This window comes from Homalodisca vitripennis, chromosome 1 (assembly GCF_021130785.1).
Source record: "Homalodisca vitripennis isolate AUS2020 chromosome 1, UT_GWSS_2.1, whole genome shotgun sequence".
NCBI lineage: Eukaryota > Metazoa > Arthropoda > Insecta > Hemiptera > Cicadellidae > Homalodisca > Homalodisca vitripennis.
This window is the reverse complement of record NC_060207.1, coordinates 60,763,688-60,786,998: the sequence shown is the minus strand read 5'-3', so window position 1 is coordinate 60,786,998 and position 23,311 is coordinate 60,763,688. Positions and strand designations below refer to the sequence as shown.

The following is a 23,311-nucleotide window of genomic DNA, read 5'->3' as shown; positions in this document are numbered from 1 at the left end:
TTGGAACTTAAAACTGTTGAAGCTTACTAGATATTTAGTTTGCTAGATATTTTCTGGTAGATGGCAGAGCTATCAATACTTACTTTCAGTACTACTTTTCTATTATCAATGTTTACTTTTATATTTAAACTGTAATTCATTGGGAATACAGTATTTCATCAGTATAAATTACTGAAAATATCAAGTCAGTTTCTGTGTCCTACAGCTTTTATGCTGTTTGTGTCAAACTTAACTTGAATACATCTTTCAATAAATCTTAGGATATAATTATAGACTACAATGTAAATTGTCCGTAGTATATATTTTTAGATGTCTAAAAATTTTAAACATTCTCATTTATTATAGTAAATACAATCAGTTTTAAAAAAAAATATAAATTCTTTTTGAGTATTGTGCTGACTTCAGTAAGGGTTTGTATTACTGTAGGGCCAAAGGCTATATGGACAGATTGTACCTTTGCAATATCAGATTATCTTTTTGTATAAGTATATACCTGTTTGGAAGAATAATTAATTGTTGGTAGTAGAAGAGAGATTTGACCCAAGAAAAAACTTTGAATGAGCATAACTTAAGTTTTTTATAACATATATAAAATTGATTTATTTAAAAAAAATAAAAAATCATTAAATTTGAATTTTATTTTTTACCAAAACTTTTTAGAATGCCCGGCAAAAAAGGCTGGCCTGAAGTATGGTTTATAATCATATATCCTGTATATACATATATCAATGTGTTTCAGTGTTTCAATTCTGCTCTTCATTAAGAAAAGTAAAGAGCACGGTTGGCTTGACAAATAAGAACAATGTTGACAACTCTTATCTATAACTGAGCGTAATAATGAGCTCCATTGCCTCCCCTCCCAAATCTGTAAGTTCCAGTTTGATTGTTCTGAAAGTGAGTTAATTATCTTGGTAAATATTTAAACTAAATTTGCATTATATAATGAGAATGTTATGTGTTATGTTAATGTAAGTTTTTAGTCCATCTGTATGTTAAGATATTGAAAGTAAGGTGTAGCATACCTTGCTTTGTAATAAATACACCTTACTTTCTCCCTGTTTTCCTATAAAGTGCTTTTAATTGACTTTCTCTGCTGAAGAACTGTTTTCCAACTGTTTGGTTTTTTTTTTAACTTAAGTTTTGAATCCATAACATATATACAATTACTGATCAATATTAGCAAAATACCTATGTTATATAATGATTTAGTAAACTATAGAAAGATTTTATGTTTTAATATATCTGTTGTTTTTATTTAGACAGTTAATTTGTTACTGTTAAGTTTTTAGATGCAATTTATCTTATGTTTTTATTGTTAAATTTTAATTTTGCCAATAAGCATTCCATAAAAGTCAATATGAGATCCTTTTTGACGAAATTGTAGCAAGAAATTAATGTAAACTTATTTGAATAAAAATTTTGTTTCATGTTGTAAGCAATTTTTTTAGTAAAACCTTTTACACTTAATAATTTGCATTGTGTTTGTTGTAGTTTTCAATTGGAGCTTCACCATTCTTGATTGTTGAAATCAAGTTGAAATTTGAGTAATGTAGCCAAAGTTTCAAGTGTCTTCAAGTTTTGATTAACATAATATTTATAAATAATGCTGACAGCACTGTTTTATCCAGCTTATATGTAAAGTTAACAGCAACATAGCTGACTGGACCAATCTGTTTGGTGAGACACAAAGGATGAAAGAGCAAAGGCTGTTTTTTTGGTCAGCTTGGGGTGAATGAGCAATATCTGCTCAAACTGTGAATGGTGGTTGCAAGTTATAATTCCAATGCCATAGTAGAGTTTGCTTTTGTTTCAATAGAAAATGTTTACATATGTAGTTCTGAGACGGTTAAACTGTGCCACAGTTGAGTTTGTTTATTGCCCCGATCAAAAAACTACAGGGTGGGGCAGAATGGACTCCCTGATTTGAAGGGTTAATTATAAAAAAACATCCAAAATAGTTAAAAAAAGCTTTTTATTTCTGAAAAATACATACAAAGTCATTTAATTTTCATTAGGTTTTGAAAATGATATCTTTCAGGTGACGACCTTGATGACCGATGCACACATTAAGTCGTTCAAAAAAGTTAAAAAAAACTCTGCTCAGCATAGCTGTCGTTATTTTAGTGAAGTGGCATCAGCAATTGCTTCCTTAAGGGCTTCGAAAGTCTTTAGTCGAACTTTATAAACCTCAGATTTGAGGTAACTCCAAAAAAAATAATCATGAGCTATCCCCTTGCATTGAGATCAGGTGACTGGGAAACTGTTCTTGCAGGATTTGGTGTAACCGATGGGCGGTATGAGCAGTGGCACTATCCTGTTGAAACCAAAAGGCTTCTATATCATTTTCCTCACCATACTCTTCAATTTTATGAAATAAAAAGTTCAACATCTCACAATAGCATTATCTCACTGAGTTCACAGTAACAGTTGCACCTTCAGATTAAAAAAAGTAAGGGCCAATAATGCCTATGGAGGATACATCACACCAAACTGTCATTTTTGGTGAATGAAGAGGTCTTTGATGAAGAGAGTGTGTGGGTTTTCAGCTGCCCATTACCTAGACCACGGAATGTGCCGGCTTGCAAAGAGGCTAACATTGCATTGCAAGCATCTGTACGTTTCATCCAGTCTTCTGGGCCTAATTCTTGGACAACCATCATCTTATAGAGGTGTAAATGAAGGTCACAGTGTAAAATTCGCTTTACTGTTCTGGTCAATATTCGAAGAGCAGCAGCATGTTTCCACGCAGAGCGTGATGAAGATTGTTCAACAGACACTTTCACTGACTGTTTTCCGGTCTCTTCACACTTTTTGGTCGCACGACTGGTTTTCTAGGAAGTGTAGATCCTGTCGCACGTTCATTTGTGATGCATTTGCTTATAGCTTTAGCATCAGGAAATGCTGTCATGACGATCAAACTAAGCCGTCTATGAAATATCCCCTGCGTCGTCACTACACTATTGTTGTTTTAAAAAAACATTTCTACGACAAAACCATGCTGCTTACCAGTCCACTGCATGGTGATAACTAAAATGGTGTCTTCCCCCACACTAAACACCACTACACCCACTCCGCTTACTGACCTACGTGCTCTTCGGTGACTTATTGAAACTAGGGAGTCCATTCTGCCGCACCCTGTATAAACCTATGTAGTCTCGTAAATCTACTTGCTCAAAAAGTTACTACTTCCGGCTCTTGTAATCTACTTTCTATCTAAGGCACGAGGGTTGTTTTTTTTCAACCTCCTATCTCGCACCATCTCAACGAATAACACTCCTTAAATCACATTTTGCGGGAGATTCAATAGAGGTGGCCACGTTTATGTGACTGCAGCTCGGTGCAAACTAGGTACTTGAACTTGGCAGTGACAAATGTTGTAGCGAGGATAATGCGCGATTGACTACTACCCACACCGCATACCTGTCATGTGTTTGGCCATCATGTCGTGAGATCGGAGGTTGAAAAGAAAACAGCCCTTGTATGTCCAGTGCCATTGTTGAGCCTTATTGTCCCGATGAAGAAAATATACACACATGCTTAGAAGTGAGATGCCCATTATGGGTTTGGGGGAAATCCTAATTACTTCCTATCAACTTTCCAGTGTAAGTGGGAATTCATGCAACTTTTAATATATCATTTATGAAGTTTTTCATTGAAAGGTCTTGTTGATTTTCGGGCTGTAGTCTGAGAAAGAAAGGATCGTTGAGATATGTTGGTGTTAATTTCTGTTTTTCCTTAAGCCACTGATAAAATACCATATCACAATGTCAGGGGAGCCCACTAGTTTGGTGTACCTTATATGAAAACATTCACAGCTTTGTTCATTGAGGTTAGTTATATAACAGTGTTCAAATAATATTTAAAATGCATTATATGTTTTAAATTTGTCTTTGTTGCAATCTGGAGTAAAAGTTAAGATATTAACTCCATATTTGCTATTTTCATTACACTTCTGATCAAGCACTGTACAATTAATATTTTGTATAATTGAAATGTAATCAGATGTTTCAGCCAATTGGTCGAACTTCAGCTGAGAGTGTCAGCAGCAGTTTTGTCAGTTTAATATGAATTAAGAAACATAAATACTACCATTTTTTCTGAATGCAACATATTCCAGGTAACCTTTCTAATCTTTCTCTTCATATAAACCTTCTTCAGATTTCAATGAATATTTTTGAAAAAGAACTAGCCAAATTGGTTTAACCATTCTCGGAATCAGCCCCTAGCAACTTGTTTTGAGAATAATTTTTATTAATAAAATGTATTGGTATTTTTGAAGAAAGGAAAGAAGTTGCATTTATGTTGTTGTATGACATTTATTTTTAATACAACTAGTAAGGCTTTTACTACAGTCTGTGATATTGGGAGATCTATTAGTGGTTTTACCAGAATCTTTAAGCTGTGATGCTGGATTGTCTTAATGTGATCTTTTCATTGTAATACATAACTGTTACAACCTGGGCTGTGCTGTGAAATATCTTGCATTTTATCTAATATGTTGCACTTCATTGCGTTTGTTTTTGGGTACAAAACAATTACAGGTTCGGATCAGGTTGAAGTCAGTTAAGACAGCTCAGATCAGGTGCAAGTTAGAGCAGAATAAACACCTGTAGTTAAATAATGTCCTGATCTAGATTAACATAAATATGAACTGAACTTGCACTTGTTCTTAACTGCTATACACAATAAATTAAATAAATACATCCTTTACATTTATAATTTATTTACAAAATAATAATCATGTTCTTTGTATAATAAAAATAAAGATAATATTATTTGTGAACTAGTATAATAAAACATAAATATTTTACTTGTAAAATAAATTGTTCACCAACAATAATAAACATTATTTAATGCATTTGTTGTATAAACAAATACAAAACAAAAAATAATGTAAACTGTAATTTTAGTGTTGCTACATGATATGTTTTATAATTGGTTATAAATAGCAGAAATTTATAAATTTAACACAGCAAATTTATGTAATATACACAAGATAATGCATTCCGTACATCGCTATTAAAATATTGTATACAACCAAACTTAGATGATACAAACATTTTTAATTCAACGTATTGGACAATTATAACTTTTCTCCCAATTTCTTGACTTCACTATATATATATACACACACATATATATAATAAAGTCTGCATAGTTCAAAATCTTGGATAATTATATTTTTTATTGGTCCCTTGACTTTTAAATCATCTGAGTTTCACTGTATCAAGCTTTAAAATGGATTTTAAGTTTTAATTTTTTAAAAAGAAAGTAAATCATTTAGTATTGCTCTATCTGAAATCAGTTAGAGTTTTGCAAACAGTAATGCTGTATAATAAGAGTAGTAACAAAGTACCTTAAATACTCATATATTAAAGTAATATTAACAATTATTGTTTATAAATGCAGTTTTTCAATACAAATTAGAACATATTAATCTCTCTACTATAATCTATTTTACATTTCTACTAAGTCAGGTACTAAATGGTAATCTTAAGTAAAACATCATTCAGGAAGTTTATTTCGTGTGACAGGTTCTGGATAAGCTCATGTACTTGGGGCTTGGAATCGAGGATTTCTACGCTCTGAGTGTATGGATTATATTTCACTCCAAAATCTCGAGGAATTGTCTGGGAGTATTTTCTGTAACAGAACATACAGTAAAAACATTTCATTGTCTGGCGAGACTTTGTGTAACAGTGTCAGGGAGCATTTTATGTAAGGACATACAATAAAGGACATTACAGTATTCTGTTGATGGTAAAAAAATGCCAATGAAGTATAGTAATTCTGGGCATAAGATAATTAGGGGAGGGTAATATATATTTTTTCAATTCTGTGTATTTTTAATTTGGTTATGATGAGTATAGAGTAATTTTCAAATATCTGTAGATACAAACTTACATCATTCTGTCCTTGGCATCATCAAAACTCTCAGCCACAAAGTATATTGGCTGATACTCTGTGATAGGGTAAGACTGAAGGGCAGTCTGGGGAGGGTCAAAAGGTCGCAGCTCAGGTTTGTCGCTGAGGCAGTACTGGAGTTCCCCAAAGGATGAGAGCAAACCAGCACCAAAAGCCTTCACTTCCCCATCTTGACGGCACAGCCCAAACTCCACCGTGAACCAGTAACACTGAAGCAACAAATTTAATTAGGGAGTAAAGAGTGTTTAGTTAAAAAACATTATTTCATTACTACCAAACTAGCCCTATTACACACCTTAAAATTACTTTCATATACATAATTAACCTTTCAATAATGTTTGATAACCAAAAGTTAAACTTGCTTATTTTGTTTGATATTTCTTCACATACTGAAAGTACAGCATTTGTTATATGACAAGAACCACTACTATTATTTTTGTGATAAAACACTTAAGCAAATTAATACTAGATGGTATTGCCAAATGGTATTATGTTTAAAGTAGATTAGCTTTATCTTAAATATGTTGCAAGGATTACTTTTCATAGATAGTAAAATTTAAAGTTCTTGACGAGGCAAAGATTTTAACATGATGCTTGAATGAGCTACTAACTGTGGCTAGTTTCTCGACATAGTCATCAGGTGCACCGAGGGATGCCAGTCCGATCTCCTGGGAAAACTGAGCAAACACAGGATCTGCAAATAGTGGCACGTGACCTAGCAGTTCATGGCAGACATCAGGTTCTGGTGTATACAGTGGCATGCTGGGATGGCGGATGTACTGGGTGGAGTGGAACACACGGAACGCAAGACCAGCCAGGAAGTCCCGGGATGAGAGCAGACCCGCTACAGGCCTCAAGGAAAATCCTGTGCTATCTGGAATAATATGACCACCAATGTGTGATGTGAATAACTTAAGAAGTGTTAAGTTTAATTAAATATTATAAAGATAATTAATAGAAAATGACCAGCATGGGGATTTATTGTATTAAAATGTAATATTTCCTTTAAATTTTCTTCAAGTGTTTAATGTATTTATGTAATCTATATAGCTATTGATGGCATGACTTTTATGTACCAAAATTCTTATATTAATGTTTATTTTGATTTTACTTGAATTAAAAATTAACACAAGATTATCAAATTAATTTTTATACTTTCCAAAGCAAAATTTGGTTTCTCTCTCTTTTGATAAAAAAAAATATTTAATGTTGGCTTTTGATGAAGATATACAGGAGAATACTTTCTCAAATTATCTTATATTTTTTATTATATCACAGTTCATTAAAACTTCAACATTAAAATTAGCATTCAATAAAGTAATCTAAACCCAATATTCAAAGCATTTAGATTTAATCACCAATTTGTTACAAGACCACTTGTCTTCCAATAGCTTGCCCAAGAAGGGACTGTAATGAAATAAAATAAAATTCAATACTTCTCGACTCAAAAATTAAAAATCAAACTAAATGAACTTCTTATAAGATTCAAATAATCTAAATTTTTCTAAATATAACTCAAAACATATTAACTAATTCTCTCTTACAAGCCTAGCTAAATAAAGCTTAAATTAAAACTTCCCAGTGCCATGTTGAACTTCCTGTTACAGGCACAAATCAAATTCAAAGTTTAATTATAGTATATTCCTTCAAAAATTATTTACTTCAAACCTTGATATCTTGATGTATTTATTTATTATTACTGTTGAACATTAAAATTCTATTGCAAACAACCTTTAAATTATATTTAAATTAGAAACTTTACTTGAACAAAATATCACTTGAACTGGTTATATCTTGCAATCTTGTATTAATAATTTAGTTAATCTTCAAAATTCAGTAATCCAAATGTTTTAAAATAATACATTATTACCTGTAAACCAAATTAGCTGGCAATCATTTCCTGTATGAATATTGTAATTCAAATATAAAATTTCTGCTTAAAAAAATCACATGTAGAACAGTATTTTGGACACTAAAAAACTTGAAACACAACTAAATAATATGCCAAAGACTGAATATGAGTTGAGTACCACCCCTTCCCTAATCTACATTACCTCTTAACCAAAGCTTCTGATTGGACTTTGACAACCTGATCATAAGTCAACACTGTTCTACCCTACTGTAATCAGTTATTGTAGTCGACTTCCAGACAAAAAGCTGTTTTTCTGTACCATTAACTAGTTTCAGGGATCCTTTTTTGGGAAATTACATTTTTAATTTACCTCTACATTAACAATTCTACTTATAATTCAAAATATTTTTGTGTATACTTTGTCCCATTTTATTTCATTAATAATTTATAAAATAAAATAAAATGCAGGAGATGCTACAAAAAATACCTACACAAATGAGAGCAAATTAATAACACAAAATACCAACAATAAATTTAATAACTTAAGTTTTTCTTTTTAGTAAGACAATAAAATAAAATTACAAAATAATAAATGATGAAAACATTTGTATTAAAATGAAGTAAACATAAAATTCAGATAAATGAGTTCTAGAAAATGTGTATCATTAGCCATATAGGATTACAGTACAGATCAAATCCTAAAATTGTAGCCTACCAACCTGATGTTAAGATCCCAAGACTGAATCTCTTTATTATCATAATAAGAGAAGAAGTGTGTTTAATATGATGTTTCATAATAAATAAGAATTCATAAATTTATCTATACATCAGTAAACAAATACCCTTTAGGAAGTTGGAGATATCCTCTAGCTGGGGGATGTTGTCCTCCCGGTAGCCACAGTTTTCGATGAGAAGGGGAAATACATGGTTGAACTCTTTACAGGCATGGGTGGGGTACAGGTCCACCAACTGCTTGAACACCTGGCCCCAGGTAGCTGTCTCCTCAGGGGTGTAATCCACTCTGGGCAGCGGCTCACCACTGAAACAGTAACTGTTGTTTAGAGACATGGGTGGGGTACAGGTCTACCAAATGCTTGAACACCTGGCCCCAGGTAGCTTTGTCCTCAGAGGTGTGATCCACTCTGGGCAGCGGCTCACCACTGAAAAGTAACTGTTGTTTAGAGACATGGGTGAGGTACAGGTCCACTAACTACTTGAACACCTGGCTCCAGGTAGCTGTCTTCTCAACGGTATATTCCACTCTGGGCAGCAGCTCACCACTGAACTAGTAACTGTTATTAACAGGCATGGATAGAGTGCAAGTACACCAACTGCTTGAAAACCTGACATACCTGTCTCACTTTTTAACCCTTTTTTCATGCATTTGGAAAAAATTAATAATTTGATATCTTATAGAGTAATATTACAATTCATTTTTAATCATATGACTTTCTGAATGATCAATCAATTTGCAGTTTATGATTTTAATTTTGGAAAAAAAATTTGATGGGCCGTTTGTAATGGAATTTGGCCTATGAAATTTTAAAAAGAATGATCAAAGGACTTACTATTTGTAGTTATATGCCAAATCAGCGAAATACTTCCTACGAGCTCGGTAGACAGGATCTGTGAAGCCTGGGTGGTCAGCATCAAGTTCTGACCCATATGATAGGATCTGGTTTGCAAACCGGTCCAACTCTCGGATTCTGTGAGGGAACCATGGAACAGTTCCTAAAAATATAAACTATAATGAAGTAAATCGGAGAAAATTTAAATCTGATTTTTCAACATGAATTATTACATTATAATTTAATCAATGTAGTAATTTTTATTTTTTAACTATCTAATTAATGTATCTTTACCTCGATTATCTTTGTGGTTCCTGGAGATGACACTGAAGTACGCTGATGTTTTCCTCAAATTCTGGATAACAGCACCTAGGTTCCCGCCTGGGGCACATTCTACCATGAACTCATAAGCTCCAGGGATGCGAAATGATGATCGTGATTCTATATGGATCAGATTCACTTTGTGTTTCTAAAATGAAAAAAAGCAATGTTTATTTATAAAATGTACAATAGTAATATACAAAGCTGACTGTGAGCTGTGTATATTCCAGGAAGACAGCACATAATCGTTACACAACTACCAATTGGAAACTGCTTCTGTTGTAGTATGTGGATAGGAAAATTTATAGAGATATCCTAATCAATAAATTATTCTAGTTTAGTAAATTGTATTTCATTATACTATTGCTTGCAGTTCTGTATTTATATACATATGTTGACGTGAGTATGTAGCGTGTACTAGCGTACAGCAGCTGATCAGCAGTACGCAATTTACCGATCGCTAAACGTATCTTTATCGTACTTTGTGTTTGAAAATCGCAAATAGATAACCAAAATATCGAATTATTTCAGTTTTGTACATATTTAGCTTGAATTTTGTTTTTTCTTTATTTATGTAAAAGCGTCGCCGCGAGTCTGCTGCGTACATAATGCCATTCTTTACTTTACTTTTGCATACGCGGAGCGTAGTTATTGTGCTTTCTACATGAATACATGAGTACATACATAACCTAATTAACAAATTATCTTAGTTTAGCAAGTAAAATTTTGCTTGTGGTTAGTATCTTTTATATTAATGTACCCATAGATAAATATCCTGACTAACAAATTATCCTAATTTTGTAAATATTTTGCTTGCAGTTCTGTATGACATGCATCGTCACGAGTGTGTTGCGTTTATTCGCCGAGGACAGCTGATGGCCAGTAGCAAAGTACCAATTGCTAAAACGTGTTACTCTCGCTTTTTGTATGAAAAAGTGTAAATATATATATATATATATATATATATATATATATATATATATATATATATATATATATATATATATTAACAAACTACCGTGCCTTTGTCAATAAATATTTGCTTTCAGTTCGTATTTGTCTTGATTTTGTGACATCACATTGTCTTGACTGTTTACAGTTATTGGTATGTACAAAATTGCTTGAGCTGTTGAACGCTACATATGTACGCACGCGCGCGCGTACACAGCAAGCAAAGATTATTGTTGAAATTATGTCTCCAATGTATGCAATATTTTTTAGTTGCAAAACAATGTAAGCCCTAAAATACTGGGCTTACAGTGAGATGTTTATTTTCTGTACATTACTTTTGTAATGGTTGATAAAATGCCGTTAAAGGTCACCGATTGCTTGCTTCATAGGTCAAAGAATATAACCAAAAGTCACTTATTTAAATTATATAGTAATTATAGTATACCTAACACCAAATTTGTTTTCTTTGATGTAAAAAATATATACACAAATGTTCATGAAAGTATACAGTCAATTAAAGATAATAGAACAAAATATTCTTAATTAAAATGCATTAAGATATTAATTTAACTAACACTACTAAACATTATTTGGTTATTTGGTTTTTTTTTAACTCTGAAGCAAAATTACGTCACATTTAACAGAGTTACTAGGTCCAAAATAAAAAAATACCAATAAGATCACCACTACCTGGCATGTTAGTGACATATTCCTTTAAACATAGAAAAGGAATTCTTATTGAATTACAAAAACAAACATATAACTAAACAGTCTAGAAACAAATATGATGATGATATAAGTTGTTATTTGACATCCTAGAACAATTGAAAAGGAAAGGAGATAAATATTTTAAGAAAATACTTCATAAAGAAAATAATTCATCCTAAATTTAGACATGAAATTGTAGAGAATAACGCAATAAGCTATCTTGATTTGATCATAGTCAACAACTATAAAATTACAATTTCAAAATTTACTGAAAATAACACACAGATTTAGTTATTCCTTTCTCATAAAATTCCTAATTTTAAAATTAATTACATTAACGGTACCATTATTTTACTTAACAACAAACGTATTTAAAAAAATATTTATAGAATCATAATAAAATAAAATAATTTTTTAAGGACAAAAATTAATAACTAAACATTTGAGCTACTTTAAACGAAACTATGGATATTTATTTCATAACCTCTGGATAGGTGTTAACTAATTGAATCGTTTTTCTAAATAAGAAATCAAGTTTAAAACTACACCGAAAGGAATCCTCATCTCTGTATATTTATCAATAATCATTAAAATTTTATAACTACAAATTTATTTAGAATAGGAGTAAGTCAAAACTATATTTATTGGGAATTAAAAATGCAATTAAAATTCAGCAGGGAGTTGCATAGTGGTATTATCAATTACGACTAGTTCTGACCCTCCCTTCCCTCCAGACCCACTATTCTCGTGCCCCAGGTTGGTACTACAGTGACGGCCAATCTTGCTTCCATCTCAATAGTCGAGATAGCCATGAAAAACTATTTTTAAATCCCTGAAAACATTTTAAAGCAACATAAGTATTGTACTACTCAAATGCACATACTCGCTTAAAACTGCGATCGCGGTGCTATACGGCAACAGTGAATTAACCTAACACGTGCCAACTGACAAACTACGCGGTGCAAAATAATAGCAAAACATGTAATGGCGATGCAAACAATGGCAAAGTTTGACGCATAGCTGACAATTACCGCGTCACACGGACAAGGTCATAGGCGCAGTGCAAATAATTGTTCTAGTACAAGAGAGACAATCTTCTGACCATGGCGTGAAGATTGCAGTTCAAAACAAACACATGACTCATGTGTTGACATAAACACTTTGTCGCTACGTATTCATTTACATCAGATAATACTTTTATTGTTACATTAACGGATTAGGACAGGATGGAAGGTATCCAGTAAACCTAGGATCATATCTGCTTCCTCCGTGTTCCAAAATTAGTAATGCTTATTTTTTTGTTTAACTACCGTAGTTAAATAAAATTACTTTAGTTATTGTCAGCAACATTCCTTGTGATAGCTTAGTTATTTTTTGTTTAATTTAAATGTGAGTTATTCTAACTTTATAGTTGAAGTAATTACCTTGAATAGTTCCAAGCATCTGGCTAAAGCTCCGCACTCATCCTCCCCGGGACTGAAGAACAGAGACGTGCTCTTGGCAGAATCCAGACCCTCTTTGATGTAGTTACCTCCGGACATCAAGGTCGGCTGAAACAACAGACACTTGTGTTCAGACACTCTTTAGGATTTGGTAATTATTCCATTGGTACCTATAGTTAAATAACGAAAATCACTTGTGGAACTGTTAAAAAGCTTAACTCTTGTGTTATATTGTATATAAAAGAACTACATCATAACTTTCCTAAATTTTAGAAGTACCGGCAAGTACGGAGTGTTATCCAGCAAAGTTCTTCCTTTCTTGCCAATCTTTAATTGTTTGATCACCTGCTGTAAATGATCCCGAATTCGAGTAATCAAACCTATGATTAAAGCTTGTAGTTTTTATTTTATTCCGTTTGAGTTCTGAAGTTGTTCAAACAGAAAGATGGGAAGCAAAATTGATCATTTAGCCTCAAGCCAGATCTTAGTACGAATCTGATGCTTTCATTCTCTTTCGAAAGTCAAACACTGGATTGGCCTTTACAGCGAATCATAAAGTTAAATACCTCTGATAAGGTATGTCAAAATGAATAAATTGATATATTTATTTAGTAATTATAATACAAGTAGGTAGATTCCTTATACATGAACATTGTATTAGCATATAAAGATAAAGTTCCTATCATATATAACAAACAACTGGTTTCAGAAAGGTCGCAGTTTAAAACATGAAACGCCAATTTTCACTACATCTTATATAAACTGGCAATAGCCATAAAATATTTGATGCAAAAACGTTTAGTACCTCATTTGTAATGATTAAATGATAAAATCACTGAGAAAATACAAACTCTATTGCTTTTGTGCATCTATTCCAAGGATATTTCGCTTTTAAATGTAGTTAAACAAGAAAGCGCATTTCTCAGATATTTATCATCTGATCATAACAAATGAAGTATTAACACGTTTTGGTTTTATCATCTAGTCTGTTGATTATTTTGTGCTCGGATATAACTTAACGTGAAATTTTACATAGGAATTTTAAAATGTTCCTATTTTCAAACTAGCTAAAACCTTTGTTATTTTGTAGCAGTAAGTTCGATTAATGTAGGCTAAGATGGATTATTCATGTCAGATTGTATCACCATAACTTAGCCCATTTGTGTTAACATTATATCAAGGAAACCCACAAACGGACGGCAAGAAGAAAAATATGCAATTTAAAGCCCATGTTTACAGAAACTTTGTCTTATACAGACTTAAGGAACAATATTCTGAAATATTTAATCATTTTGTAGATTAGTGTTTCGAATTTGATGACAAAATATATTCCATAATACACAGTTCACTTCTTTACAAGTGAAATGCTTTATTTTGAATTTCGTTTAATTCACATGTTTAATAATTATTTTAATTTTTGACGAAGAGAGAATTTGTGACTTCAAAAATGAGGGAGGATATTAATTAACAAAGAACTTTAAAAATGTTAAATACCTTTGGTTGAATACAATTCCTAAACAATATTTTTTAAACTTTAGTGCTTTCTAAAGTGTATAACTTTTAATGTTTTCTTATTATAGATAATATTTGATTATGAAACACAAGTAATTGAACATACTTCCATTTTGTGACTAATTTACTGCCTTTTCAATTATATGTACGAGTAGTATGTGGAGTTTTCATAACAAGTTTTAAATAAGCTTGAAGGTTGTTTAGATTATTGTTAATTTTACTACGCTGTATAGTTTATAAAATAAAGTAACCATATCTTGTGCCGGCACTGTACTGAAAAGCTTCATCCACGTGTTTAAAATTGTAAAATATAACGCGATCGCGTTAGACATTTTAGTAATGTCACGACTGGATTATTTAGATTTTGTTGACGTACGGTACTAAATTATAGCTATGAAAATCCTTAATAGTTCATCGACACTTAAATGTTTGGTTTTTAACTAACGCATTCATGATGTTTCTGAAATAAATAATATAATTTTTCAGTTCTATAACACTTCAGTTGTGGTGTTAGTATCTCTTGATCACGAGTGAATAAAATAGTATTTTAACACTTTTAAGGAAGGAATAAAAACTTAACATATAACACATTTTCCAAGTAGCTTGCTTATAGTAGCAGTACTTAATTATAGTATAAATACAAATATGTTTTCAAATGCTATAAATTCTTAAAATGCCTTCAAATTTTATAACTTTAAAATGCAAGAGCCATACTCACATCATCGATTTCTATTTCAAGACCCATCCTCTACCGAACTAGGACTATATCTGACTAGCTCTATCTGACCGATCACTGGAACTGGAGTTTCCAACCAAGTTTGACGTTGTTGTGAGAGGAATCAGCTGTTGGCAATCCCCCCCTCCCCCAGGCAAATACGCCAATCCGGATAACCTCCTCTAGCCCGCACGTTACGCAGTGGAATTTCTGAGGCAACCGCATTGGTCTTTGCATCAGCTTCCTTGTAGCAGTAATTACTGAACATTTCTTTCGCCCGGTGCAGAAGGACAAACGTTTATGTCGCCCATCTGTTACTGCCGCCGCGCCGCGCCGCCACCGCTTTGTCGGAGGCAGCAAAAACAACACTCAATTACTACAGCGCTTTTTTTATCAGTTAAAATACTTCTGTGCGGTTGAAATCTCTGAATTCAAGGTAACAATTTAAAATCATTATTAAAAACTAAAAAAATAAAATTACATTTTATTTTGAAACAACATTGTTTTGTTTTACACCGTCCTTTACTTAAAATTCAAGGATATCACAATGTTTCACAACAATTCGCAATTGAAGGAATTTATAAACTTGTAAGAAAATGTGCATTTTGCATTGTGGTATGTAATAAATGCGCAAGAGCATTAATACTTAACTGAATATTGGGATTTACACGTGAGTTATGTGGTATACAATTTTGAAGTGCATACAATCTTCTACAGATCGGAAGCAGTTGGTAGGTGGCTGTTAAGTGGTATTATAATTTTAAACTATACACTTCGCTTGAAGTTCTCTTAAGGTTATATTCCAGATTCGAAAGTAAACTTAAAGACAACTGCAGTAAGCAATAGTCACCAAGTGTTCATATTACGTGTTGTACATGTAACATCAAACGTAATAATATTAAGGGTCTGATAGCTTTGACATTAACCATGCTTTTGCGTTGTTGCGGGATTGACTTGCTTGTCTATAGCTGGACTCTCTTTACTTCATTATTTTAGTAATCGATTATAAAATGTACTCGTCCTGATTGAGTCTCATACGTTACAGAGTACTCCTTAAAAGGTACAGTTACATGTTCCAGTTACCGCTACTGCTAAACTAGTTTGAGTACTTTGTAACAGGAACGGCGATAAGCATGTACAGTATCGGTATCGTAAACGTATCTGTAACAGTGACCTGTACCGGTTACTTTCTGTTTGCGGAAACTTGCACTCTCTGTACGGACGAGTACCCGGCACAAAAAGTATATTTTGCAGTAGTACCGACGTGATCAGTTGTCACAGTAGTGAGCGAGTTGCCGAGCGCTGAGCAGTCCTACTGTGTTTGTTGCCATTCGTTGTCACTACGAGGCAACGCCCTGGGCAGTCTGACGAAAACGAGTTACAGACGACGAACTAACAAAACTTGCTCAAATTAATCTGTATTAAGGAATTCAATGTTTTAAATAGTGATTTACAAAATTATACGCTTCAGATAATGACCAAGCTCCATAATGTGACCAATGCCGACTTTTGTGGACCACACGGTCAAGAATAAAAGTTAAGTTGGTAATTTAATAACAATTTTTACACAATATTATTCAATTTACCTAGCACGATTGCCATTATAGTACACGTGTATGTAATTATTGTATAGACATTTGGTCTTAATTGGATCACAAGTTTCCGAGCTATTTAAATATTTTCTATACTTAATACTTAAATACTTTTTAAGTTTTTCTGAGTTTAGTTGAAAATCGCACAAAATCGGGTATTTTCGTTGTTATTGATATAAAAACTGGAAGTTATTGTCAGTAAACAGTTTGATATGTAGAAAAGCAGATATAAACAAGCTAAATCTGTATACAACTCCTGTTATTATGACTCTATTAGTTAGTTTGTGATCAACTTTCAAACTCGGATATCTGTACTTTTTGATTCAAGAGTAGACATCAAGATTTAGCTTTGGTCTTATGATTTAATTTAATTTGTGATTTAAACTTAATTATTGTTTTTAATATTTTGTTAATGTTATGATAAAATTTTATTTTAGTTAAATGCACATTTTATACTGTATTTGTTACAGAACATGTTAATTATCTCTGTATAAATTTCCCCTGGTTATTGTTAGTAGAGTGGTTTTTATACACTCTGAAAAATGAATTAGAACTAGAACTTCAGCAATGAGCTAATCTCACGTGTCATGTAACTATTAGTGTTAACATAACGTTTATATTAACGTTTTTCTGATTTTTGGATCGGTTTCTGGATCACCCGTTTAATGATCTATGTCAGACTTTCGTTAGAAAGTCTATAAGATCCAAAAATCTGCGAATCTTGTTTTAGTTATCTTGTACAGATTTATTTGTTTAATATTTATACATGTTAACACTACACAAATTTATTATTGTTAGAGGTGCCTAATCAGATCCTGACGTTAATGAACTGGGCTTTCTAATTAAATAATTAAACAGTTTACAGAGTTCATTTGCTATTCATTGTTTCTAGTTTATTGTAATGTATTCCAAACATTAATATATTTTATTCTTTTATACTATGCTTTGTGACCATAATCCTATTACATCCGATATTTGAATTATTTTCTCAAGAGAGAATGAAAGTGCATAATACAGGGTGTCCAGCAACCATTCGAACAAACTTTGCCACATTGTTCAGCAGGCCAAAACTAACAAATAATGCAATATAACAGGTGCCCTATTTCGCTTCGTTTAGCGTCTGTCTGTCTATATGTGTTTTTTGGGAAAAAAATTACTACTCAAAAACCACTTAAGATACAGAATTCAAACTTAACAGTTATGTTAACCTAGTGTTGGTCCTTTTCAGTGAAAAAAATAAAACAAATATCTCATTGCATTTCGAAATGGCGGCCGTTCAAAATTTTCAAATTGTATTAGCTTTGAAACGGCTACTTTGACAACAAATTCACCAGGATAACTTTTTTTAGCGTATTTTATTACCAATTCAACAATTTTTGTTTCAAAAAGATCGAATAACAAATAACTGAGTTACAGCACCAAACGTAAAAACAGGTTAAATCCATGCATTGCAAGTACATACAACAATGTAGTGGATTTTTACGAATAAACTTTTTAAGGTTGATGTAACTCAAGAAGCAGATGTAATGCAAGTTGTTTTCTATTTTGTGATATGAATTGATTATTTTTTAATAAATCGGAAAAAGAAAATCAGAGTGGTTTAAAAGTGTTTTTTCAGAGAAATTCGTTCTTAATCTGAACAGTATTGTATCCTGATGAATTATTTTGGATTGAGTTATACATTATTGCGAAATATTTCTGTGAGAAATAGATAACATTTTAAATAATAATTTTGTGGCTACGTTATGCCATTCTTGTGAATGTCGTGTTTGAAGGTGGCCGCTCCTCTGTCGCAACTAACCCGACTACGATACTTGGGATGGTGGGGAAAAGATTACATTTTTGCGGCTTAACGTTTCCAACTGTGATGCGCTTAGGAGCTCCTACTACGATAAACTTACTTATAACTCTTTAGCCATTAAAAAACTGTAACTTTTGTTAAAATCCGGAGTACTGTAATTCCAAAAGCACTCGTTTTTCAACGTTTTGAAAACGTTTGTACAACGAAAATATCTTATTTTATTCACAATAAGTACATTCTAGGAATTTGCTGCTTAGAAATGTTGCACTATTGTGGAGAGGGGGGGGGGGGAGAGGGAGGACGCATGTTTGTCAGGTGACAACATGGTGAGTTGTGTATTACAAGTGTTGTATACTCACAGTTCCGGGGCTATAGCCGGAAGCGGTGACGCCTGCGCCTGCAGCGGACATCGCGGCTAGATTTCTACACTCGCACTGGAATGAGTGGTTTCTATTCCGATGTTTATCTTTGAAGGTAACACATTAAGTGTCATCATCAGGTTAGATTAACAACAACCAGGTCACTACAAATAGAAATAACGGCTAGTTTACGTTTGTTTATTACAGGCCCTATTATTATAGGGATTTCCTCACAGATGTGTTCACAAAACAAACACTGGTGAACTGACTTTACGAATAAATACACATCAGGCGCTGTGTAAACATGCGTTTATATTGGCAATTTATATAATCTTTCGTTGTTATGTTTACAGGAGTACATGACAATGCAACATTTTTGAGAATTGAAAATTAAACAGAGATGAATAAAAATTAAAAGAAACATAAATGAATTAATTGAGGTTTTTGACAGCCCTAACTCCGCCTATTTAATAAAAGAATTTAGTAGTACATTTTCATTAGTTAATTTAGTAGCAAAACACATTACGTACCACTTAAAAAATGGTGATTATAATAAAAATACTTAAATTTTAAAATAATGATAATTTGTTAAAACAGAAATTTATATAATATGTAAATTATATTTAGAATTACGAGGAGATACATGGTTAACTTAAACACAAGAAATATATTTTTTATTAGTTAATCCAGTTCGTATTGTAAACCTTAAATTTTGATGTATAAAACAATGAGTTAATTTGAGTGTCCACGATATTGTCCTTTAAATGTTAGTTTGTTATGTTTTGTTAGAACAATTCTTTTGGAGGACATACAATTATTAACTTTACACGACTTCGAAATAATTATTTTTATACAGAGCAGGAAAACAGGTTTTTAAGTTAGTTCTACGCCAAAAGCCTATTTTATTTTACAGTGGAGTAATTAACAACCCCATCTTTGGACCGTATTTTTTTTTGACACATCGGTTAATGGTGTACACTGTACCTATTTCTTTGTACATTGTAGCCCTGTGTATAGATTTATAAATTGATATATATATATATATAATATTTTAATTTAATAAGCTTAGTAAATGTTTTTATTACAAAGTCTGGCATGATATGTGAAATGTCATCTTTGATGGAGGTAACTCAGAATAATGATATAATAGGTAGAAAATGCTATAAAAGGAAATGCGTGGTTATTGTTATTATTATTTGTATTATTAATGGAAGCTTAAATGCTGCATCATTCGAGGTCTTGTGGCAACTGTGCAAAACTTGTTTTGTAAACTGTTCGTACATTGTGCTTCGCCATAAATTCCTTTTCACTGCTGATTTTGTTTCAGCACCATTAGGGCATGTGTCATTATTAAGAATAATACGTACAGTATGGACAAGTAAAAACTTTTATTTCGGAAGATATGCTCAAAAGCTTTTATTCATTGAAATTGAGGCAAGGAATGAAAGTTTTTAAAAGTAAAGTTGAGGACGGGTACACTTTAAAGTAGTATTAAAATAAGTAGTATGTGTGATCGTAGTAGTATTACATCTCGATTGTGGATTCTCAACTAGCAAAAGTATCTAATTTGCGGTAGGAATGGGTGCCACGCCGTGAACTGATTGCTCAATAAGAAACCAGCTGTGGTGGTCCTGGCTCAATAAGAAATCAGCTTGGTGGTCTCGAGTGGACCTTGATAATGACAACATTGGTTGTGCTATCGCTGACAGTTGGTATTTTTTGGAAACTCATAATTGACTCTGGTACAGAGGTAGGCTACGGTCTGCATGTTTAAAAAGTGCTATAACATTACATAATAAATGTAGGCTTTGTACAATATAGTTCTAGTCTGCGGGAATATTTGACGTGGAATATAAAGTCTACTGACCACAAAACACATGGGTTAGCCGATATATACTATTATATAACAATATAATGGTGTCTGTCTATGTGTTACTCAATCATGTATAAACAACTGGACCAATTGCACTGAAATGTTAGATGGAAATTCTCAAGGCCCTGATTGACACATAGGCCTATTCCTATTTCAAAAATCCTTCCGGACTACGCCCTAACTTGAAATCTTGAATATTACTTTTTAACACTCTGGTATTCATTATATTTATGGACTTGGCTTAATCAGTAGATATTAAATGTGTTTTCATCACTTTATAAAGTAATGGGTTAATTTTCAATACAACTAAGATCTGCTAAAGTCAAACTTTACCTCTTGAAGAATCTCAGAGAGATACTTTACTATAACACAAAATTAAATTAATTATTTAATTAGCAGATTGATGTTCGATACCGCACTTCTTGTGTAAACACGTCTCCTCAAAAGTAAAAATCCGCCTCAACCTACTCTTGGTAGTTTAGATTGTGTCTCGTCAAGAAATTAATTACTCGTAATACTCACATAGTGGTAAAATAATTTAAGCTTTTATTCCATGGATGAAAAATGAGTCAGCTCCATTTCAGAAAATTATAAAATGTTTATAAATTATTAACTAAATAAACTAAACTGATAGGAACATTATTCTTTACATTTAAACAGAACAATTGCACGAAATTTAACTAAAACCGTTATTATTTGTTTATAAAGTCATTACAATTTTTTAATGTATTTCAAGTTTTTCAACGTCAAAGGGCCTTTTGTACACCTAAATAAGATGGTAGATTTCAATTTTCGAATTGTAATTTTATACTGACTTTGTTACGATAGCAAATTCCCCAAATCCTATTATCCTTTCAAATAACTAGTGTTTAAAATCAATACTTCCAAAAAAATTTTTACATGTAAACTAGTTTAAACTACTTGTAAAGAATTTATGCAAACTAAATTAAACAGGTTTATTTTCCGAAAAAAAAAGTTGTAGTACCTAAATTTTGTTCTTTTTCATTGTTTAGTATCTGTTTGATTGTGTAATAAAACAATAAATAGTTGTCTTAATATTTTAAAAACATTTTTGTGTTGTAGAATCTGATATTTTAATTTTTTTAACTAGTCAGAAGCATTCCAAATAATTATTAAATACGAGTCTTGTAAAGATTTTTTGTACTTTTCTCGTAAGTGATGTCCAATGTTCTTTCTTTTCGTTATGAGAATAATTTTTTTTAATAAACACGTTGACATTTAAATATATTTTTATTTGTGAATTAAGAGTTTAATTGCTAACTACATTATTTTTATAAAATACTAGCAGTTACCCATTGTTTCGCACGCAATTATATTTGGAAAAACAGTGACACCATGAGCATATGTTTTTAAGTGGCATTCTAAACACACCTGAGATAAATTATAGTCATTGAAATACATTACAATGTCTTGATTCATTTTACATTTAAGTTTAAAGATGGGGCCCCGCAGTAGGAAAGAAAATCTGCTTTTTAAAAGTACTTCTGAAATTTATCGAATTTTTCTCCAATATTACATGATATTTTATTGAATAGCTCCAACGATTTTAGTAACGATTGAACTACTTTAGGCCAATGTGGAAAACTCCTAAGTCTAAAGTCGAAGTCCTCAGCTTTTCAGTTCACACAATTATAATGTAATAGATTGTAGCATTTTATTGTATTTGATTCAAATTGCAATAAAAATAAACCCAGATAAAGGAAATATTCGCTCGTAACACGACGTAGCTGACTTAGACAGATTAATAACAAACATCTACTGTCACCTGTTTAAATGTGTATGTTAATATACTTATATAAGTGTATACTTATATAAGTGTATTATTATACTTATTATTCTCGACATTGACAGGTTATTAAAACAGTATATTCATTACTAGTCTCGAAAGTGCGAGCAAGATAACATTTACGCGCAAGGCGAAGGCGAGCATGAAAACCGTTATCGAGCCTCACAATAAAACTTTCGAAAGAGTATTGAACGATAATTTTCATTACGATACAAAAAAACCTCACAAAATATTGTATTACATTATCAGACATTTTATAGTTTAGTAATTATTCTTCTGTAACGAAACGTGATACTATTTTATAACTCACCTTAGTGTTAAAATGAGCTGTTTGAACATAGGGCTATTAAAACAAATATTGGAATTACAAGAAAAGGTGTTTACATAGAGAGAGAATTATTTTTTTATTAGGGAAAGTAATGTTTGGAAGAGGGAGCTGACAGCTACAAAAACAGGAAGGTACACAATCGAAAGCCTTTACCTGATCCGTGAGAGTGCCGTTCTCCATGCTGAGTGGTGCTCTGTCAAGGCTGTGTCTTCTGTCTCCGGAGTGAACCGCTTGCTGCAGGCCTACAAATACAACTGGTCACCTCGCCTAGAACCGTTCGATACCAGATAAGCAAACACTGGCACTATTCATCCTAAACTTGTAAACAGCTGATGGGTAACTGAGGGTGATGTCATGCTCAAGACTTATCGACAAGAGTAGGTCGCAGTAAAGTCGATCACGGAGATCTCACGACGTGAGGTTGTGGTAGTTTGATCGGATCATTGACTGAGTGGATGCATTTCTTAACTTATTGATGATCTGAAGTTATATCTGTAACAGTATATTGGTTCCTTAAGGATAAGCTCAGATACTTATTTGTTGCCGTGCAAAAACTC

At 32.3% G+C, this 23,311-nt stretch overlaps 2 protein-coding genes across 3 annotated transcripts in view; one reads left to right on the top strand and one right to left on the bottom strand.

Moving 5' to 3' along the window:
- Positions 1-5,353: 5,353 nt before the first annotated feature.
- On the bottom strand, positions 5,354-23,046 carry LOC124362717 (protein henna). Of its 2 annotated transcripts, none has more exons than XM_046817439.1 (8): positions 22,908-23,046; positions 12,750-12,875; positions 9,640-9,814; positions 9,346-9,508; positions 8,620-8,816; positions 6,537-6,799; positions 5,905-6,134; positions 5,354-5,643 (listed from the first exon to the last, which is right to left on the bottom strand). In XM_046817439.1, the coding sequence occupies exons 1-8, from the start codon at positions 22,932-22,934 to the stop codon at positions 5,481-5,483; spliced, it is 1,344 nt and encodes a 447-aa protein (XP_046673395.1). In that variant the 5' UTR covers positions 22,935-23,046; the 3' UTR covers positions 5,354-5,480. The 2 variants fall into 2 exon arrangements, with proteins under 2 accessions (XP_046673395.1, XP_046673405.1); XM_046817449.1 differs by lacking the exon at positions 22,908-23,046 and adding an exon at positions 14,998-15,146.
- The window catches only part of LOC124362725 (insulin-like growth factor 2 mRNA-binding protein 3), a 27,148-nt gene continuing 22,612 nt past the window's right edge, over positions 18,776-23,311 (top strand). The window contains exon 1 of the mRNA XM_046817462.1: positions 18,776-18,861. The gene's annotated coding sequence lies outside the window, so the exon portion shown is untranslated. The remainder of the gene's footprint in view (positions 18,862-23,311) is intronic.